General features: G+C 41.6%; 1 protein-coding gene across 7 annotated transcripts in view; it reads left to right on the forward strand.

The window, feature by feature from the left end:
- Tnik (TRAF2 and NCK interacting kinase) overlaps positions 1-17,052 on the forward strand; it is a 407,835-nt gene that overhangs the window by 94,427 nt on the left and 296,356 nt on the right. For all 7 annotated transcript variants that reach the window (XM_069991889.1, XM_069991891.1, XM_069991890.1 and 4 more), the window contains exon 2: positions 6,279-6,344. In XM_069991889.1, the coding sequence (XP_069847990.1) occupies positions 6,279-6,344 (66 nt within the window). The remainder of the gene's footprint in view (positions 1-6,278; positions 6,345-17,052) is intronic.

Genomic DNA, 17,052 nt, shown 5'->3' on the forward strand with positions numbered 1-17,052 from the left:
GAATGGAGAGGAGCAGATGGATATGATTGACTTTGGAGATAAGATAATTAGCAGATGTTGAGCAGAATGACAGGCGAGATGGCCAGGGATGGAACCTTGTGGGCAGAAGAAATGGAATCTGTGTAAGAGACTGATAGAGCTATGCTGGATGTATATTTCCAATCAGAGTGGTGCCCATCAGTGTAGATAGATGCCCCCAAAAGGACAATTAAGGACAGGCCTGAGCATAAAATATGGTATAGAGAACTGACGTCATGGAAGTAGGTGTCAGTGGTTCATACTTGTCATCCTAGCCACTTGTGAGGCTTACATCTAGAGAACTGAAGTTTGAGGCCAGCCTGGAATGAAAGTTTGATAGATTCCATCTCCAAAACAACTAGCAAAATGCAAGGCTGAAAGCATGACTCAGTGATAGAGCGCCAGCCTAGCCAGGGTGAAGTCCTGTGGTCACATCCCCAAACCTTAGTACAATACACACACACACACACACACACACACACACACACACACACACACACACACACACACACACAAAATGAAAATGATAGACAATTCTTAGGAGAAATTACATGAAAGGCTCTGCTAGAGTAGAAGGAAAAGCCAGATACTTGCCCACGTCAAGATGTCTCACCATTCCATTAGAATGTAACTGAAGATGACAGACATTCATATAAAGGAATGTTCACCTGCTTATGATGCTAAAAAAGTACAATATCTGGATGGAGCTCTTTGTCTTGTTGGTATGGAAGACAAAGAGGGGGCAGCAAAATGGCCAAGATTTATTGAGGAAAAGGATAGGCAGAGCCTCTGTAGATGGGAGGGATTCCTGAGGCAGATTGCACCGGGTTAGTAAGGTCCCTCCAGGAGAGAGCCATGTGCCTCTTGAGATCAATGGATGGCTGGTGGGCCATATCGGTCCCCATCAGAGGCTCCAGGCAGCCTGCACGAGCTCTCCATATATCCTTTAGCTCCTCAGACTGGATGCCCATTCTGGCACAAACCTCTGTGGTCTAATCAGTCCATTGCTTATTGTGCAAATCTTCTTGGGGTAATGGGGCCAGGACATGGTGCCTGGAGGTCCACATGCATGACTTCTCAAGGCCATGTGATGAATTCAGAACCTGTATTGGAGCGGGGCCTTTGCCTTTGCTTTTTTTTTGCCTTTTGGTCTCACTTGAATTTAGGTGATTGGAAAACTAGAGGAACAAGAATGATGAAGGGATGTTTTCTCTGTAGCACAGTTCAGCTCTTCCCTCTGGTCTCTTCCTTCACTCCCATCAGGCATAGACACCCAAGACATTGTATAGGAAGCTCCCTTTGTAAACTTTTAGACTCTCCAAGGAACCAACTTGATATGCTGGTTCTCAGAGAAACCAACTTGATCAGATGATTATTTCTGGTGTGGCTTCTCAAGGTCAGTTTCCAATGGAGTTCCTTCGTTCCTTTGACCTTTACTTCTGGCTCCATTGACTGGATCTAGCAAAAAGCCTTTCCCTCTTCCAGCCATTGGAACCACAGTCTCTGAATGGCATCTCCTTGGCCCTGATTGGCTGGACATAGGTCCATCAACTGGAGAGTCTGACAAGGACCTCAGAATCAGCTGCCCAAATCCTCTTGAGACTTCTCTATTAGTCCCATTGCTAAGAAGGGGACCTGGAAGTAGAGAAGCTGATATTTGCCCACCACTTCTTTCTGCTGCTTCCCTCACACCCTTAATATTCCTGAGCTCCTAAGACAGCCACTAGTCACTTTCCTCCATCTCTTCTTTTTTTTCCCAGTGTAGAAAAAGGAACATTTAAAGCACAAGGAGATATTTCAAGCACAGGCAGAACTTCTCCCCCAATATGTTGCAGAAACATCACTGAGCAAACAAACTACTGGGAAGTGAGGCTTGGAAACAAACAGCAGCTGCCACCATTGATGAGCTGCTTTTGCTTCCCTTAGGTTCTTTCTCATGCTATTTGTAGCAAAACTGGCTGCTCAAGTGGCCTAGTGGTTTAACAAAGAACATCCTGAGGACTCTCCAGGTGGTCTTGACTGGGTCCTTTACCTGTGGGGTGATGGTGCAGGCCCTGCTCCTTTCCCTTATAGTGTGATCCCCACCTGTCTGGACCAGGTGGACATAGCTAGAACTTCTGGCATCTGGGGTTTCCTGAAGTGTGGTTTCTTGCCCTCCTGGCTGGTAAGAGTAAGTAATTCTAATTCCAGTGTTTCCTAGTGACTAAATGCTGGCATGCTCTCTCTCTCTCTCTCTCTGTCTCTCTCTCTCTCTCTCTCTCTCTCTCTCTCTCTCTCTCTCTCTCTCTCTCTCTCTCTGCCTCTCTTCTCTTGTCTGTCTGTTTGTCCTTCTCTTCTCCCCTCTCCTCCCCTGACCCCGACCCTGACCCCTCTCCTTTGCTGGTACAGAAATTTGAACTTAGGGACTTGTACTTACTAGGCTGGTATACTACTATTGAGCCATACCTTCAGCCTCGTTTTTCACCTTCTATTTGTAGGATAGAGTCTAAGTTCTTTCCTGGGCAAAAACACGAGCTTCAGTTTGTCTGTCTTAACTTCCCTGTAGTTACTAGGATCACAGGTGTGCAACACAGCCTCTAGCTTCCCTTCATAGAGACGGAATCACTTGGAATTTTCTGCCTGGGCCAACCTGAAACTGTGATATTCCCAATCCCAGCTTCCTTGGGATGACAGGTGTGCACACTGTGCCCAGCTGTGGTTTAGAAGGGGTCTTGAGTTCTCTGCCTGGGCTGGCGTTGGATCTCCTGTTTTTAGCCTCCCATGTAGCTAAGATTACAGATATGAGCCACTGACACCTGGCTTTATTGTTTTTATCCTTTTATTTTTTGGCATTCATTAGGCTTGAACTCAGAGTCTGGGTGCTGTCCCTGAGCTGTTTTTGCACAAGGCCAACACTCTACCACATTGAGCCACAGTGCCACTTTTGGTTTTTCTGGTGGTTATTTGGAGATAAGAGTCTCAGATTTTCCTGCTCAGGCTGGCTTTGAACTGTGATTCTCAGATCTCCACCTCTGGAATAGCTACGATTATAGGTGTTAGCCACTAGCACCCAGTTGGCTTTATTCTTTTAATTAATTTTTTCCTCTAGCACTAGTGTTTTGGAGTTTAAAACTCTCTTAAATTGTTTTTTTTTTGTTTTTTTTTTTTTTGCCTTTTTCTCATAGAGTGACTACTTTCCCTCTAAAAGCATTTTGTGTTGGTAGGAGTGTAAACTTGTCCAATCACTTTGGAAAGCAGTGTGGAGGTTCCTCAAAAGACTCCACATAGAGCTCCCCTATGACCTAGCAATCCCACTTTTGGGCATTTACCCAAATGATTACAACAAGGCCATACTAAAGCTACCAGCACAACTATGTTTACCGCAGCATTTTTTTTTTTTACCATAGCTAAGATATGCCCCCTCACTAGATGAATGGATCAAGGAAATGTGGGGTGTGTATGTGTGTGTGTGTGTGTGTGTGTGTGTGTGTGTGTGTGTGTGTATGTGTTTACATCTCTCTCTCTCTCTCTCTCTCTCTCTCTCTCTCTCTCTATCTATCTAATGGAATTCTATGCTTCCATCAGAAAGACTGACAAAAAATTATGTTAAGTGAAGTAAGCCAGACCCAAAGAAACATAGGTCCCATGGTTTCCCTTACTTGCAATAATTAGTATACATCTAGGATAATCTTACCAGACAAGCAGAAAAAGCCAAAAGCTATGTTCACATGACCATATTAGATAACGCTAAGTGAAATGAACCCAAGATAGGGACACAAGAGACTTTATCTTAGTCTCTGTTGTGATTTTTTTTGTTTCTTTTGTATGTTCTTCCCCCTGTGGTATAACTCCTGTTGTCACTGTATTTGCTTCTGGTGTCCTGCATCTTGTATATACATTTTTCTAATTTGGGGAGGGGAAGGGCAGTAACAAAATGCTGAAACAAGGATACAGGTTGACCCATTATAGCAATGAGATGTACAAGATACTATGTTGAAAACAAACTTTACAACTTGGGGGTGGGGAGTTGGGGAGGTGGGGAGCAAAGGGATGGATAGTAGGAGAAAAAGGAGGGGGTAGCAATGCTTGATAGGAAATTCACTCATGCAACGTCCTCTCTGTACAGTATCTTTACAAATGTGTGTGTGTGTGTGTGTGTGTGTGCCGGTGGCTCACGCCTGTAATCCTAGCTACTCAGGAATCTGAAATCTGAGGATCGCAGTTCAAAGCCAGCCCAGGCAGGAAAGTTCATGAAACTTTTATCTCCAGAAAACCAGAAGTGGCACTGTAGCTCAAGTGGTAGAGTTCTCACCTTGAGCTGAAGAGCTGAGGAACAGCGCTCAGGCCCAGAGTTCAAGCCCCATGACCGACCAAAACATAAATAAATAAAAGCATTTTGTGAATTTCAGTGCTACTGCATAAAACCCTCAGATTAAAAGTGAATATTATAGGGTTGTGTGTGTGTGTTTGATAGTACTAGGATTTGAGCTCAGAGATTTCCAATTACCAAGCATGTGTTCTGTGACTTGAACCAAAGCCTTTTTTGCTTTAGTTTATTTTTTCATAGTCTTGCTTTTGACCCGGATCAAGCTACCAAGGTTGTCCTACCTCCACAGGAATTACAGGCATGAGCCACCTTGCCTGGCCCCTATCAAGTATCACTAGATTGCTGACTGTGTGTAAGGCATTGTGCTAGGTCCTCACTCTTCACAAAAGCTGGGTGATATAGACATCGTCCCTGTTGACAGGGATGATGACAGAGGGGAGTCACCATGTTGATTGTCCGGCGTTCCCACAATCACCATGACAGTCAAGACCCAGCTAGTCTTCTATCTAAGTCTGTCCAAATCTCAACTCAGGATGTCCCCCCTCTGGCTGCCCCTCAGCCACCCAACAAAATAACATGTGACAGTGGTCTCCTAGGTGTCAGGTAGGAGGACATGCAAGTTTATGGTCTTTTTTTTAATCTCTCAGAGAATGTGTGAACTTAATAAATTCAGATCTCATGTGAAAGGAAACGTTTGGTTTTTATTGAAAAATCTTTAGGCCTGGGAATCTTTGGCTCCTATTGACAGGATAATAATTATCTCTGGCAAAGTCAAGTACTGCTTCCTGGTCCTCCGCTTCTCACCCAAAGAAAGGACGCCCGGCCTCTCCAGTGGCCCAGGCCACACTTCACTCGCTCGCCCAGCTTCTACAGGCATTTAGCTTACTGCATCTTGATTTATGCCTTTAAAGATGTGATTTCGTTCCAGGTGGGAATTACTAAGAGTAAAAGCCAATTTCTGCCTCTGCGTTAAATTTGATAGGCTTTGCTTTCTTTTGCTTTTCATGGGGTTGAGATTGTAATTCAGTAACAATAGTGGTAATTATAGGACATTTAATGAACACTGTAACATCCAGCTGACTCCCAAGGGTTCGGAGGCACCTGGGTGACAGCAAGAACTCGCAGGGTTCTTGAGTTTGGTTGGAATTCTCAATCCTGTAGCTACCTTCAAAAGCATAATTTTCAGGGCAGCATTACAGACAGGAGAGATGAGCCCAAGGAGAAGCATTCTGAGAGGTGCATGTGGATCCCATAGCCTCATGGAGATGTGATTTCCATTGGGCAGATGCTCTATGATGTAGGAGTACCCTTCTCCCTGAGAGCCCACCTCAGTGAGAAAGTGTGTGTGTGTGTGTGTGTGTGTGTGTGTGTGTGAGAGAGAGAGAGAGAGAGAGAGAGAGAGAGAGAGAGAGAGAGAGAGAGAGAGAGAGAGAGAGAGAGAGAGAGCGAGAGCGTGCATACGCATGAGAACATGTGTGTGCAAGTACTTGGGCTTGAACTCAGGGCCATGGAGCTCTCCCTTAGCTTTTTCACTCAAGGCTGGTGCTGTATCACTAGAACCACATCTCCGCTTCTGGAATTTTTTGTTGGTCAATTGGCGATTAAAAAGCTCAGAGACTTTTCTACCTGGGCTGGCTTTGAACCTTTGTCCTCAGATCTCAGCTTCCTGAGTAAATTGGATTCCAACGCATGAACCTCTGGTACCTGGCTTTTTGTCTGGTGTACACATATTTCATGAAAGTATAGCATGAAGATAAGATGAATGGAGCTAATGAATGAATGGAACTTCAGGCGAATTTGACTGTTTTTTTAAATTGATAATATTCAATTTTAATACCCTACAATCCATGCAAATAAAATTATCTCTTTGCTCCTTTCAAAATATTTGCTTTTGATTGAGATAGTGCCTGGAATATTGTTTTGATTTTTTGTGGCCTGTTTATTTGTCTTTCAGGACCCTGCAGGGATCTTTGAATTGGTGGAACTTGTTGGAAATGGAACGTACGGGCAAGTGTACAAGGTAAGTCATGGTGTTTGTGTGAGGCATGGGTGGGTCACGTGGGCCACAGTGCTGTTGTACATACTTGCTCATAAATGCCTAGCAAGATGCAAAATGAGATATTGTATTTGGCCATTGACTCTCCACCTTCTGGAATAGATCTGTAGATAGAGTGCCCAGACTAGATTCTGTGAGTCAAGCCTTTCCTCTCAGTATGTGTTAGATTGTTTGTATATGATCATAAATTCTGGTGCTGTGGATTTGAAGCTTGTTTAGGGGTAATTTCCTTTCCTTTAAGCACTACCAGAACTTATGTTCTATTTCTTTTTTCTTTTTGTAGCAGTTCTGGGGATTAAATTCGGAGCCTTGTACTCACAAGGCAGGCGCTCTACCACATGAGCCACGCTTCCAGCCTCTCTCTGCCTTAGTTACTATTGGTTCTGCTGGTTTATAATAGTTAAACAGAGGGAGACTTTATTGGTACATCTCTGAATATGTGTATACTATATTCCAGTCAGTCTCCCCACCACCCCATCCTACATTTCTTGCCTTAGGCCTCACTCTATACCTAGGTGCTCTTGGGGTGGGATCCTCATGTTGATGCTGATGATGCAAGTCCGGAGACACTAGCCAGCTATTGTGCTTCTCTAGTAGCTGGGATTAAAGGCCCATACCGTGGTACTCCAGCCATTGGCTCAGATGGAGTCTCATGAATTTCTGCCTACCCAGGCTGACCTCACACCATGATCCCTCAACCTCCATCTCCCTTGTAGTTAGGGTGATAGTCTTGAGTCTGTACAACTCATGCCAAAGGAGCAAAGGATCCCATTTGCTTTGAAAATGTAAGCTATTAGACAATCGAGGCTGGAGAGGTGGACTTGTGGTTGGCCTAGGACACAGGTGAAATGAATTTTGTGAACAGTGTTCAGAGGAAAGGAAGGCTCAGAGATAGTCAGGCGTTCCACAGTTGGGAAGGATTGAACTCCCCATCCTTTTGCTGAGGGATTACCATTTCATAAGTCAAGGTACATTTGTTTTTTGTGGGCAAAAATATTCCCCTTCCCATCCCTGTCCATAAGTTGCATACAGTTCATTTTCCACATAGTGGCTACTGAGTACCAGGATTGTGTTTGTTCCCTTCTTTCTCCCTTTCTGTACCCCCACTTTGCCCCCACTAAAAAGAAAAAAAATCCAAAAGCAAAAAAACAAAAACAAAAACCCACCACTATCACACTACCACCAACAACCAAAAATCCTCCATGTTTCCATTTTCTGGGATGCCTTTTGATTAATAGTATTTTAAATGTTCAAAGGAGTTATGCCTTTGGGTTCCTCTCCAGTGGTATCCTCCCTTTAGTATGACTGTATGAGTGCCTAGAGCCCTGTGTAGGTTATCATGTCCCATGGTATTTTATATCTAGTTTCCACATATGAAAGAAAACATGTGCTATTTACCTATCTGAGCTTGGCTTACCTCACTTAACTTGGTTTGTTCTAGGCCCAGCCATTTACCTGCAAATGTCTATAGTATTTTAAAAGGGTATTTTTCTCAAATAAATTACCTAGGATTTTTTTTGAAAATTCAGTTTGATATTTCTTTTGATTATCTAAAGGAAACAGAAATGAAGTGTTTTGGATTAAAACTTCGGGGGTTTTGGTAACCAAGTTATTGCAATACCCTTGAAATAACCCATCTGTTTCCTGGTGATTATTTCTTGGGAAATAGCCATCGTTTTCTTCAGTGTTTGTAATGTGAGATGATAGTTCCATTACAAATTATCTCTCATTATTATGGCTTTAATTCTTTCTTTGGGCCTTAAACTATTTTTCTGAATTAATTAAAATCATTGTGGAAGTCATTCAGAATGTTTTATTTCCACTTCTACAGAATGTCACCAGTGTATGTATAAGGTGTTGGTGAGAATCTGGTTTCTGAAGCACAATCATAAGCGAATGCATATTTACGTCTTTATTTACTGGGCCGTCCCATTTGCTATGTACTCTAGAGGGGAAATTTCTCCCTTGCAATGAACAATCATGTCTTAAAATGTCAGCCTTCTATAGCTAGACAGAATGTAGTCTAGCCAAGCTGTTCACTTGACATTGATCCTGTCTGACACAGAAAGAAATGGGTCTCAGAAAATGCTTTTAAATACTTTCAATGAAGATAATTAGGTTGGGAGATTGTGTTATTGCATTTTGGGAAATCAGATTGAACTTGTGAAGTAATGTGGCTAATGAATGAAGCTCTGATTTAGGGAGAAAATTACTCTTGATTTGCTGTCAAGGTGGAGAAGCAAATCTATAGCCCATTTTGGGCTCCATGTGTCCTTTTTTACAGCTGTTTGGCTATAGATGCTTCCTACCTGGAGAGTATACATTTGGGGGACAATGTATAGTTTTTTTCCACTGTTCAAGGAATAAAGCAATACATTCTTGGAAGAGTTGATACCACGAGCATTGATCACAGAAGAGAAAGTTTAGAAAATCCAGAACTAACCCTCATCTCATCACCAAAGTCTTAGACCTTGTTAAGAGAGATCCATCTAGAAATCCATTTTAGATTAGAAATATAAGCGTTTTATATGAAGGCTAATAGTTAACGCTGTTTTCCAAAGTTCCCTGTTTGGCACATGGCTACTTATTTTTGGTAAGGGGAGACATGTTTATTTTTTCACTTTGGTACTAGATAATCAAGTAGCAATTTGATATGTATATATACATGTATGTATGTATGTATGTATGTATGTATGTATGTATGTATATATGTATGTATTTCATTTTATTTACCAGACAGAATAGGTAAATAACATTGATTAAATCATTTTCTGTCAGAAGTTTTTAAATAAGGAAACTCTTCCTGCCCCCCATGACTCCCATTACAAACCACAGCAGCACAAAGCCTCTCTCTTGTTCGCTAATGCTCTTGGCTGCTGATTGGCATGTCACCTATTGGGACCCTAATGATCCTGACACATTCTTGGAGAGACAGAGTCATTATTTTGAGAAGTCAAAATAAAAAAAAATGTTTAATGTTTATTGCCAAAACACGACTTCTAATCAGCCACACACATTTCTCATCACCCTCTTGAAATCTACACGGTGTTTACCAAATTGTAGCCGTAGTTTACCCCCAGGGTGACAATGTGAATTAGGAATATGGTGAATTCCATAGTATGGCTCAGCTCTCTTTTCAGTCTCTTTTAAGATTGTGATGAGGAGAGTGAAGAATCCATCTTGGTGGTTTACGTGCTGAGAGAGAGAGACAGACAGAGACAGAGACAGAGACACAGAGAGAGACAGAAAGAGATAGAAACAGGGAGAGAAGGAGGGAGGGAGGGAACCCAGGAGAGGAGTGGAAGGGAGAGGGTATAAGAGAGGACATACAGAAATTGAGAGCCAGAGACAAAGAGAAAGAGACTGCCAGTTTTCAAAGGGTCATAAGGGCCATAGGTCATCTGATCTGATCTTTTCTGTCCTCCTTTATCCTTGGTCACTGTGAGTCACATGGCCCTCTTTACCTCCCAGTCCGTTCATTTCCCCGCAACTCCAAAGAATGTTCATTATCCCATGAGCCCAGCTTCTGCCTTCCCAAAATCTTCACTAACTAAACCCGACTTCATACCCTTAGAGCAGCTTAAAATTGCAAGCCAAATCTTCTTCAAGAACATAATCCTCCAGATATGAGAAAACTTCTTTCTCCAGGCCCTACCATGTACATGAGCCTCCTTTTGTCCAGACACCCCAGCTTAGCAGCCTAATTTCATTGTTCCTCAGATATAAGTCCAAGACGCTTCATTACTATCGCTTCTGTTCCAAAACTCAACAAAGTTACTACAAGTAGTTTGTATTTCCAGCTATTTATTTCACCAACTCTTGTTGTTTATATTATTTAATTTCCAGTCATTTCATGAGACCCTGGTTCTTTATCTCAGAGGATTGTAGTGTAGTTCTCCATGGGATTGAGCATTGTTATCCCACACTTGTGGTCTCCCTGCCTCTCTCTTAGGCCTTGGCTTCCTCTTCAAGAAGGCCACATTTCATCCCTGAACCCACAGTAGCCAGCCACTGTCTCAGCTGCTCTCTGCTGTGGACTTTACCACGCGGTCAACTTAAGGACCACTCTGGATCTTCTTACTTTTTTGTAAGCAATTGAAAAATAAGGTCATAGACTTTGTCTAGACCCTAACTATCCCTGATATGACACACAGAAGCTTGTTGACAGTTGTAGGGTCCTGAATCAGACTCAGTTTTCTTTGGCAATTCTTTTTTTAAAATATCTCTCCATCACTATGAAAGGGAAACTGACATTGAATTTTGAATTCTCTTAAGAGCTAAAGATTAATCCCTGCCCTTCCAATTGAATCTCAATATTGGAACACTACATTATTTGAGAGGAAATTATTGAAACTAGGCTACACCTGGAAGTACAGTTTTGGTACCTTGTTAGATAATTAATTTTATATATTGATCATTGATTATTACCTACTATGTAAAATGTAAAGGTAGGTAGTACTATACATTGAATAAATGATTGAGCAGCAAATGCATATCTATAATGTTGGCTTTTTCCTAAAACTTAATGCAGACATTGTGTCTTCATCATCTTTTAAAATTCCCAGGTGCTGAGTACTTAACACAGTAGACTTTTCTTCCTTTCTTTCTTTCTTCCTTTCTTTCTTTCTTTCTTCCTTCCTTCCTTCCTTCCTTCCTTCCTTCCTTCCTTCCTTCCTTTCTTTCTTTGTTTCTTTCTTTCTTTCTTTCTTTTTCCTTCCTTCCTTCCTTCCTTCCTTCCTTTCTTTCTTTCTTTCTTTTTCCTTCCTTCCTTCCTTCCTTCCTTCCTTCCTTCCTTCTTTCCTTCCTTCCTTCCTTCCTTCCTTCCTTCCTTCCTTCCTTCCTTCCTTCCTTCCTTCCTTCCTTCCTTTCTTCCTTCCTTTCTTTCTAATTGTTAAGCTGAAGGAGTAGCTCCAGTAGTAGAGCACCTCATTAGCAGGAGTAAGGTTCTGAGTTCAAACCCCAGTACTGCCAATAAGAAAAAGCAAATTCTCAGGATATATTTTTAATTCCTGCAATATGGAAACATATAATCCAAAAAACTTGTCCACAATATCACAATACCTGAAATCCCAGCATTAGGCTGCTGAGGCAGGAAGCTCTTAAGTCTGAGACCTGATAGGGCTACTTTAGTAACCTTTATCCTTGTCTATTAAAAAAATCTAAATACTACATTTTTAGTCATAATTAAGACTATAATCAATAAATAGACTATATTATATCCATTTCAAAATCGGAAGTGTAAGACGTTTGCAATTGAAGCTTTAAAAAGGAAACGGGTATGTATTTAATAGTGTGGTTTTTACTTAAAATGCATGTATATTTACAAAAAGCCTTTGACAAGAAATGTACTCATTACCTTACTGATGTAACTGTAACCTCTCTGTACAGCATCTTTACAAGAAAATAAAAATTTAAAAAAACCTAAATAAATAAATAAATAAAATATCTCTCCAGGTTATGTTCAACAGTTTCTATAAAATAGTAATGTGCTTACTGTTTGCACAGAAGCAATAAAAAACAAAAACAGACAAAAACACTCTACTTTCCAGGCACAGGTAGCTCACACCTATAATCCTAGCTACTCAGAAGTTTTTATTAGATCTGATCTGAGACCAACACTTGAACTTGGTACCTGCTGCTTTTTCTACCTGCAGAAAGCTAGTTCTCCACCAACTGAGCTATACCTCCAACCCTAGGAGGCTGAGATCTGAGGGCTGTGGTTCAAAGGCTAGCCTAGGCAGGAAAATCTGGTAGGCTCTTATCTCCAGTTAATCACTTCAAAAAGTTAAAAGTAGAGTTGTGGATCAAGTGGTAAAATGCTAACCTTGAACTCAAAAGCTCAGGCATAGTGATCAGGCCAAGTTCAAGCCCCAGGACTAGCACAAAATCAATAATAGCCAGGTACCAGTGGCTCACACCTGTAGTCCTAGCTACTTAGGGGGCTGAGATCTGAGAACCATGGTTCAAAGCCAGCCCAAACAGAAAAGTCTCTGTATGACAACCGGAAGTGGCACTATTATGGCTCAAAGTGGTCAAGCACTAGCCTTGAGCAAAAGAGCTCAGGGACAGCACACAGGCCCTGAGTTCAAGACCCCGGACCCACAAACACACAAACAACAACAAAAACACTGTCCTTGTTTTTTAGGGTGGGAGATGGATATGGCTTTTATTTAAATGAATTGCCAATAATCAATATGCTAGAAATTTTCAAAATACATCAGAAATGTTTTGGGGGTGGGTCAGTCTCATAGAAGGGATTCTCAGAACAACATGCAATATAATTATTTAAGGTACATTCAGATTGCAGTGTCTGAAGTTGGCTCAGTCTGTGTGGGGCGTCATCTAGGATGTGCAGTTAGAATACAAGTGTGGGTTCATTCTTGTGTCCAGGGCTCAGAGGCCTTGCAGGAAGAAACTGCAAAATGGTTAAGTGACCTTAGGGTTGCTGCTCAGCCTGATGCTTTTGTGTAATTATTTACTGTAGGACTTCCATGTTGACTCAAACTTGCATAAACTTCCAGAAATTAAACAACAGCTGGGTGCTGGTGGCTCATGCTAGGATCCTAGATACTCAGGAAGCTGAAATCTGAGGATGGTTTGATACCAGCCAGGGCAGGACAGTCTGCAAGACTCTTATGTCTAATAAACTGCCAAAAGCTGGAAGCAGAGCTGTGGTTCAACTGGTAGAGCACTAGCCTTGAGCAAATAAATGGTCAGGGACAGCATCCAGGCCCTGAGTTCAAGCTCCAGGACACACACACACACACACACACATACACACACACACACACATACACACACACACACATACACACACACACACACACACACACACACACACAAACATATAATACTACCAGTTTTGATTACCTTACCCAAAAAATTGACTTTCAGTGTTTAGATTTGATCTGCTCATGATTACTCTTTAACATTGTTCTAGAATAATCCAGCCCAACACCTGCAAATCAGTTATTGACCAAATAGGCTCAGTGGAGACAAATCAAAGCCTGTTGCATGAGATTTCCTCAGATGGGCATATGGTGATCTCTTTATTAATCTTTTATGTAATAGCAAATAAAGCTTATCTTTTTGTATGTGTCAGTACTGGGGCTTGAGCTCAGAGGCCTCATGCTCTTGTTTAGCTCTTTGTTCACGCTACCATTTGAGCCATCATTCCACTTCTGGCTTTTTTGTTGCTTGGAGATAATATTCTCTCAAATTAACCTACCCATTCTGGCTTCCAACTTGATCTTCAGATCTCAGCCTCTTGCTTGGCTAGGATTATAGGCATTGAGCCACCAGCCCCCAGAAAAAGAAAATCGAGCATTTTCAAGCAGCAAGCTTAATAATAGTCTAGACAGAAAGATGCTTTTATGACATAACCCAGGGTGCAATGCAGCTCTCCCTTGTCTGTTGCGATGAGTCATGTGTGACAGTACTTACTTCTTGTGTGGTATGGAGTTAGTACAGGAGAAGGTTGTGTTTCTTGGATAATCGTGCCATTTGTGTTTGTGCTTTAATACAAAAACTTTTCCAGCGTCAATAATTCATTCTTTCAGGAGCCTTGTGTGAGTGAAGAGGGCTCTGTGCTTTGTGGGAGAATGACTGGGCACTCAGAGCTAGCTCCAATACCAAGAGGGATGCAGCCTGCTGATCTCACCGGCACAGGGAAGCCTCCTTGTCAGCTAACTGCTTTCACCTTTTGTCTTAGTTCTGATGTGCTGTGGTGACTATAGTCACACTAGACAGGGAGAAAGCACAGGGATCAGATCACTCTAAGGCAGGATTTCTTTTTTTTTTTTTTTTAAATATTATTTTATTTTATTTGAGAACATACTGTACAGAGGGGCTACAATTACATGGGCAGGATAATGCACACATTTCTTACCAAGCATTGCAGCCTCCTCCTTTGTTTACCCTTCACCTCCCTTCCCAGCCTCCCCCCTCCCCCCACCCAACTATACCCCCCTCCCCCCCCACACCGACATTGTAAAGCTGGTTTTGACATGACATTTTGTACTTCTCATTGTTGCAACAGGTCCACCTGAATCCTTAAACGACTTGTTTGTCCCCATCTCCTCCACATGTTATACTGACATCAAATATAGTGAAAGCGGGGGTTACACTGTGGGGGAGGGACATACAAAGCAACAAAGAAATAATCTTATAAATGCGTTAGAAACACATGCATGAAAGAAACGAAAACATTAAAATACATATTTAAGGGTTCATTTTCCTAACATCACATTATCTGACCTTTTCCGCTTGACTCATACCTATACTAGATATTGCAAATAAGGGAAACCATGGGACCTATGCTTCTTTGGGCCTGGCTTACTTCACTTAATATAATTTTTTCCAAGTTTTTCCATTTCCTAACAAATGGGGCAATGTCATTCTTTCTGATGGAGGCATAGAATTCCATTGTGTATATATACCACATTTTCTTGATCCATTCATCTACTGAGGGGCATCTGGGTTGGTTCCATATCTTAGCTATGGTAAATAATGCTGCAATAAACATTGTTGTGCTGGTAGCTTTAGTGTGGTCTTGTTTGTAGACATTTGGGTAAATGCCCAAAAGTGGGATTGCTGGATCATAGGGGAGATCTATGTGAAGTCTTTTGAGGAACCGCCATACTGCTTTCCAAAGTGGTTGAACAAGTTTACATTCCCACCAACAATGAAGTAAGGTTCCTTTCTGTCCACATCCCCTCCAGCATCTGTTGTTGTTAGAGTTCTTGATTTTTGCTGTTCTAACTGGAGTGAGGTGATATCTCAATGTTGTTTTGATTTGCATTTCTTTTATGTCTAGGGATGTTGAACATTTCTTCATGTGTCTATTGGCCATCCTTCTTTCTTCTTCAGAGAAGCTTCTCTTTAAGTCTTTTGCCCACTTATTTATTGGGCAGTTGTTTCTTTGAGGATTTGTTGTTGGGGGGTTTAATTTTTTGAGTTCCAAGTATATTTTAGATATGAGACCCTTGTCCGTTGTATGGCTAGTAAAGATCTTCTCCCAATCCGTGGGCTTTCTATTGATCTTGCTAGCTATGTCATTTGCCCTGCAGAAGCTCTGCAACCGTATGCAATCCCATTTGTCCAACCTTTCTTTGATTTGTTGTGCTTCCGGGTCTCTATTCAGAAAATTTCGGCCTGAGCCAAGGAGACCTAGGGTTTCTCCTATTCCATCCTGTAATGTTTTCAGAGTGTCTGCTTTGAGTTCAAGGTCTTTGATCCATTTGGAGTTGATTCTGGTGCAGGGTGATAGATATATAAGAATCTAGCTTTAGTTTTCTACATGTAGTTAACCAATTTTGCCAGCACCATTTACTGAAGAGGCTGTCTTTCTTCCATTCTATTGTTTTAGCTTCCTTATCGAAGATTAGATGGCTATAGGTCTGTAGGTTCATTTCTGGGTTTTCAATTCTATTCCATTGGTCCTGAGGTCTGTTCTTATGCCAATACCAAGCTGTTTTGATTACTATGGCTTTATAGTAGAGTTTGAAATTTGGTATTGATATTCCTCCAGCAGTGTCCTTTCCATTGAGGAGCGTTTTTGCTATTCGGGGTCTTTTATTGTTCCATATGAATTTTTGGATTGCCTCTTCTATTTCCTTGAAGAATGAGGGTGGAATTTTGATAGGTATCGTGTTGAATTTGTAGATAGCCTTGGGAAGTATTGCCATTTTCACGATGTTAATCTTGCCAATCCAGGAGCATGGGAGGTTTTGCCATTTTTTAAGTTCTAAGGCAGGATTTCTTGACCTCACCACTGTTGAGGTTTGAGCCTGGATAATTCTTTGTCATGGAAGCTCCTGTGTACCTTGGAGGGCACCCATCATTGTCTTTGGCCTCGAAATCAGTAGACACTCATTTAATGATATCATTGCCACTGAAGGGCTAGAGTTGGTCTTAAGGGTTTCAAAAAGACAGTTTCCCAATAATTTGTAACAAGCTGGGCATTCATAGCTCATACTTGTCATCAAGAGCTACTCAAGAGGCTGAGATCAGAGGGTCACAATTCAAAGCCACCCAAGACCAAAAAAAAAATCAGAAAGACTCCATTTCACATTAACCAGAAAAAAAGCCAAGCTGGAGGTGTAGCTGGTGGTAAAGCACCAGCAAAGAAGCCTAGTAAGAGAACACAAAGCCTGGAGTTCAAGCCTTAGTATTTACACACACATACACACAAAGATTTATGATAAGAAGATAGATTATTAGAAGTATGCATGAGCTCCAGCATGGTGGAACTTTGCTAGGGTAACTTTTAAATCTTTATTTTACAAATTTGGCAGGAGAAGCAATAGTATTTCCTTTTTGGGCATTAAACATTCTTAAGTGGAGTGGAGAGCCTTTATAGTGGTATTATTGAAGTAATGCAGAGTAGAGTAGACCTTACTTGAGGTTGAGGGCCTGTCTTAGGATTTCTGTGCTTCTAATAGCTTGCCTTAACTTTGAGTTTGCTGTCGAGGAAAAGGAGAGGGAGATTAAAGAGTAAAAAAGCATATTTTCTGAGATACCGCACCAGACCACTGTGACTTGAAAGGCTGGTGCTGTTTGCCTTTGAGTCTTGGCTTTGGCCTCAATAGCTGTGTATATTTCAATAAGTCATTTAGCTTTTCTGTCTTCTCTCCTGTGCAGATACTCTTTAACTTAGGAGTTTTCAGTTTTC

This window comes from Dipodomys merriami, unplaced genomic scaffold (assembly GCF_024711535.1).
Source record: "Dipodomys merriami isolate MVZ:Mamm:240054 unplaced genomic scaffold, mDipMer1.0.p SCAF_40, whole genome shotgun sequence".
Taxonomy (NCBI): domain Eukaryota; kingdom Metazoa; phylum Chordata; class Mammalia; order Rodentia; family Heteromyidae; genus Dipodomys; species Dipodomys merriami.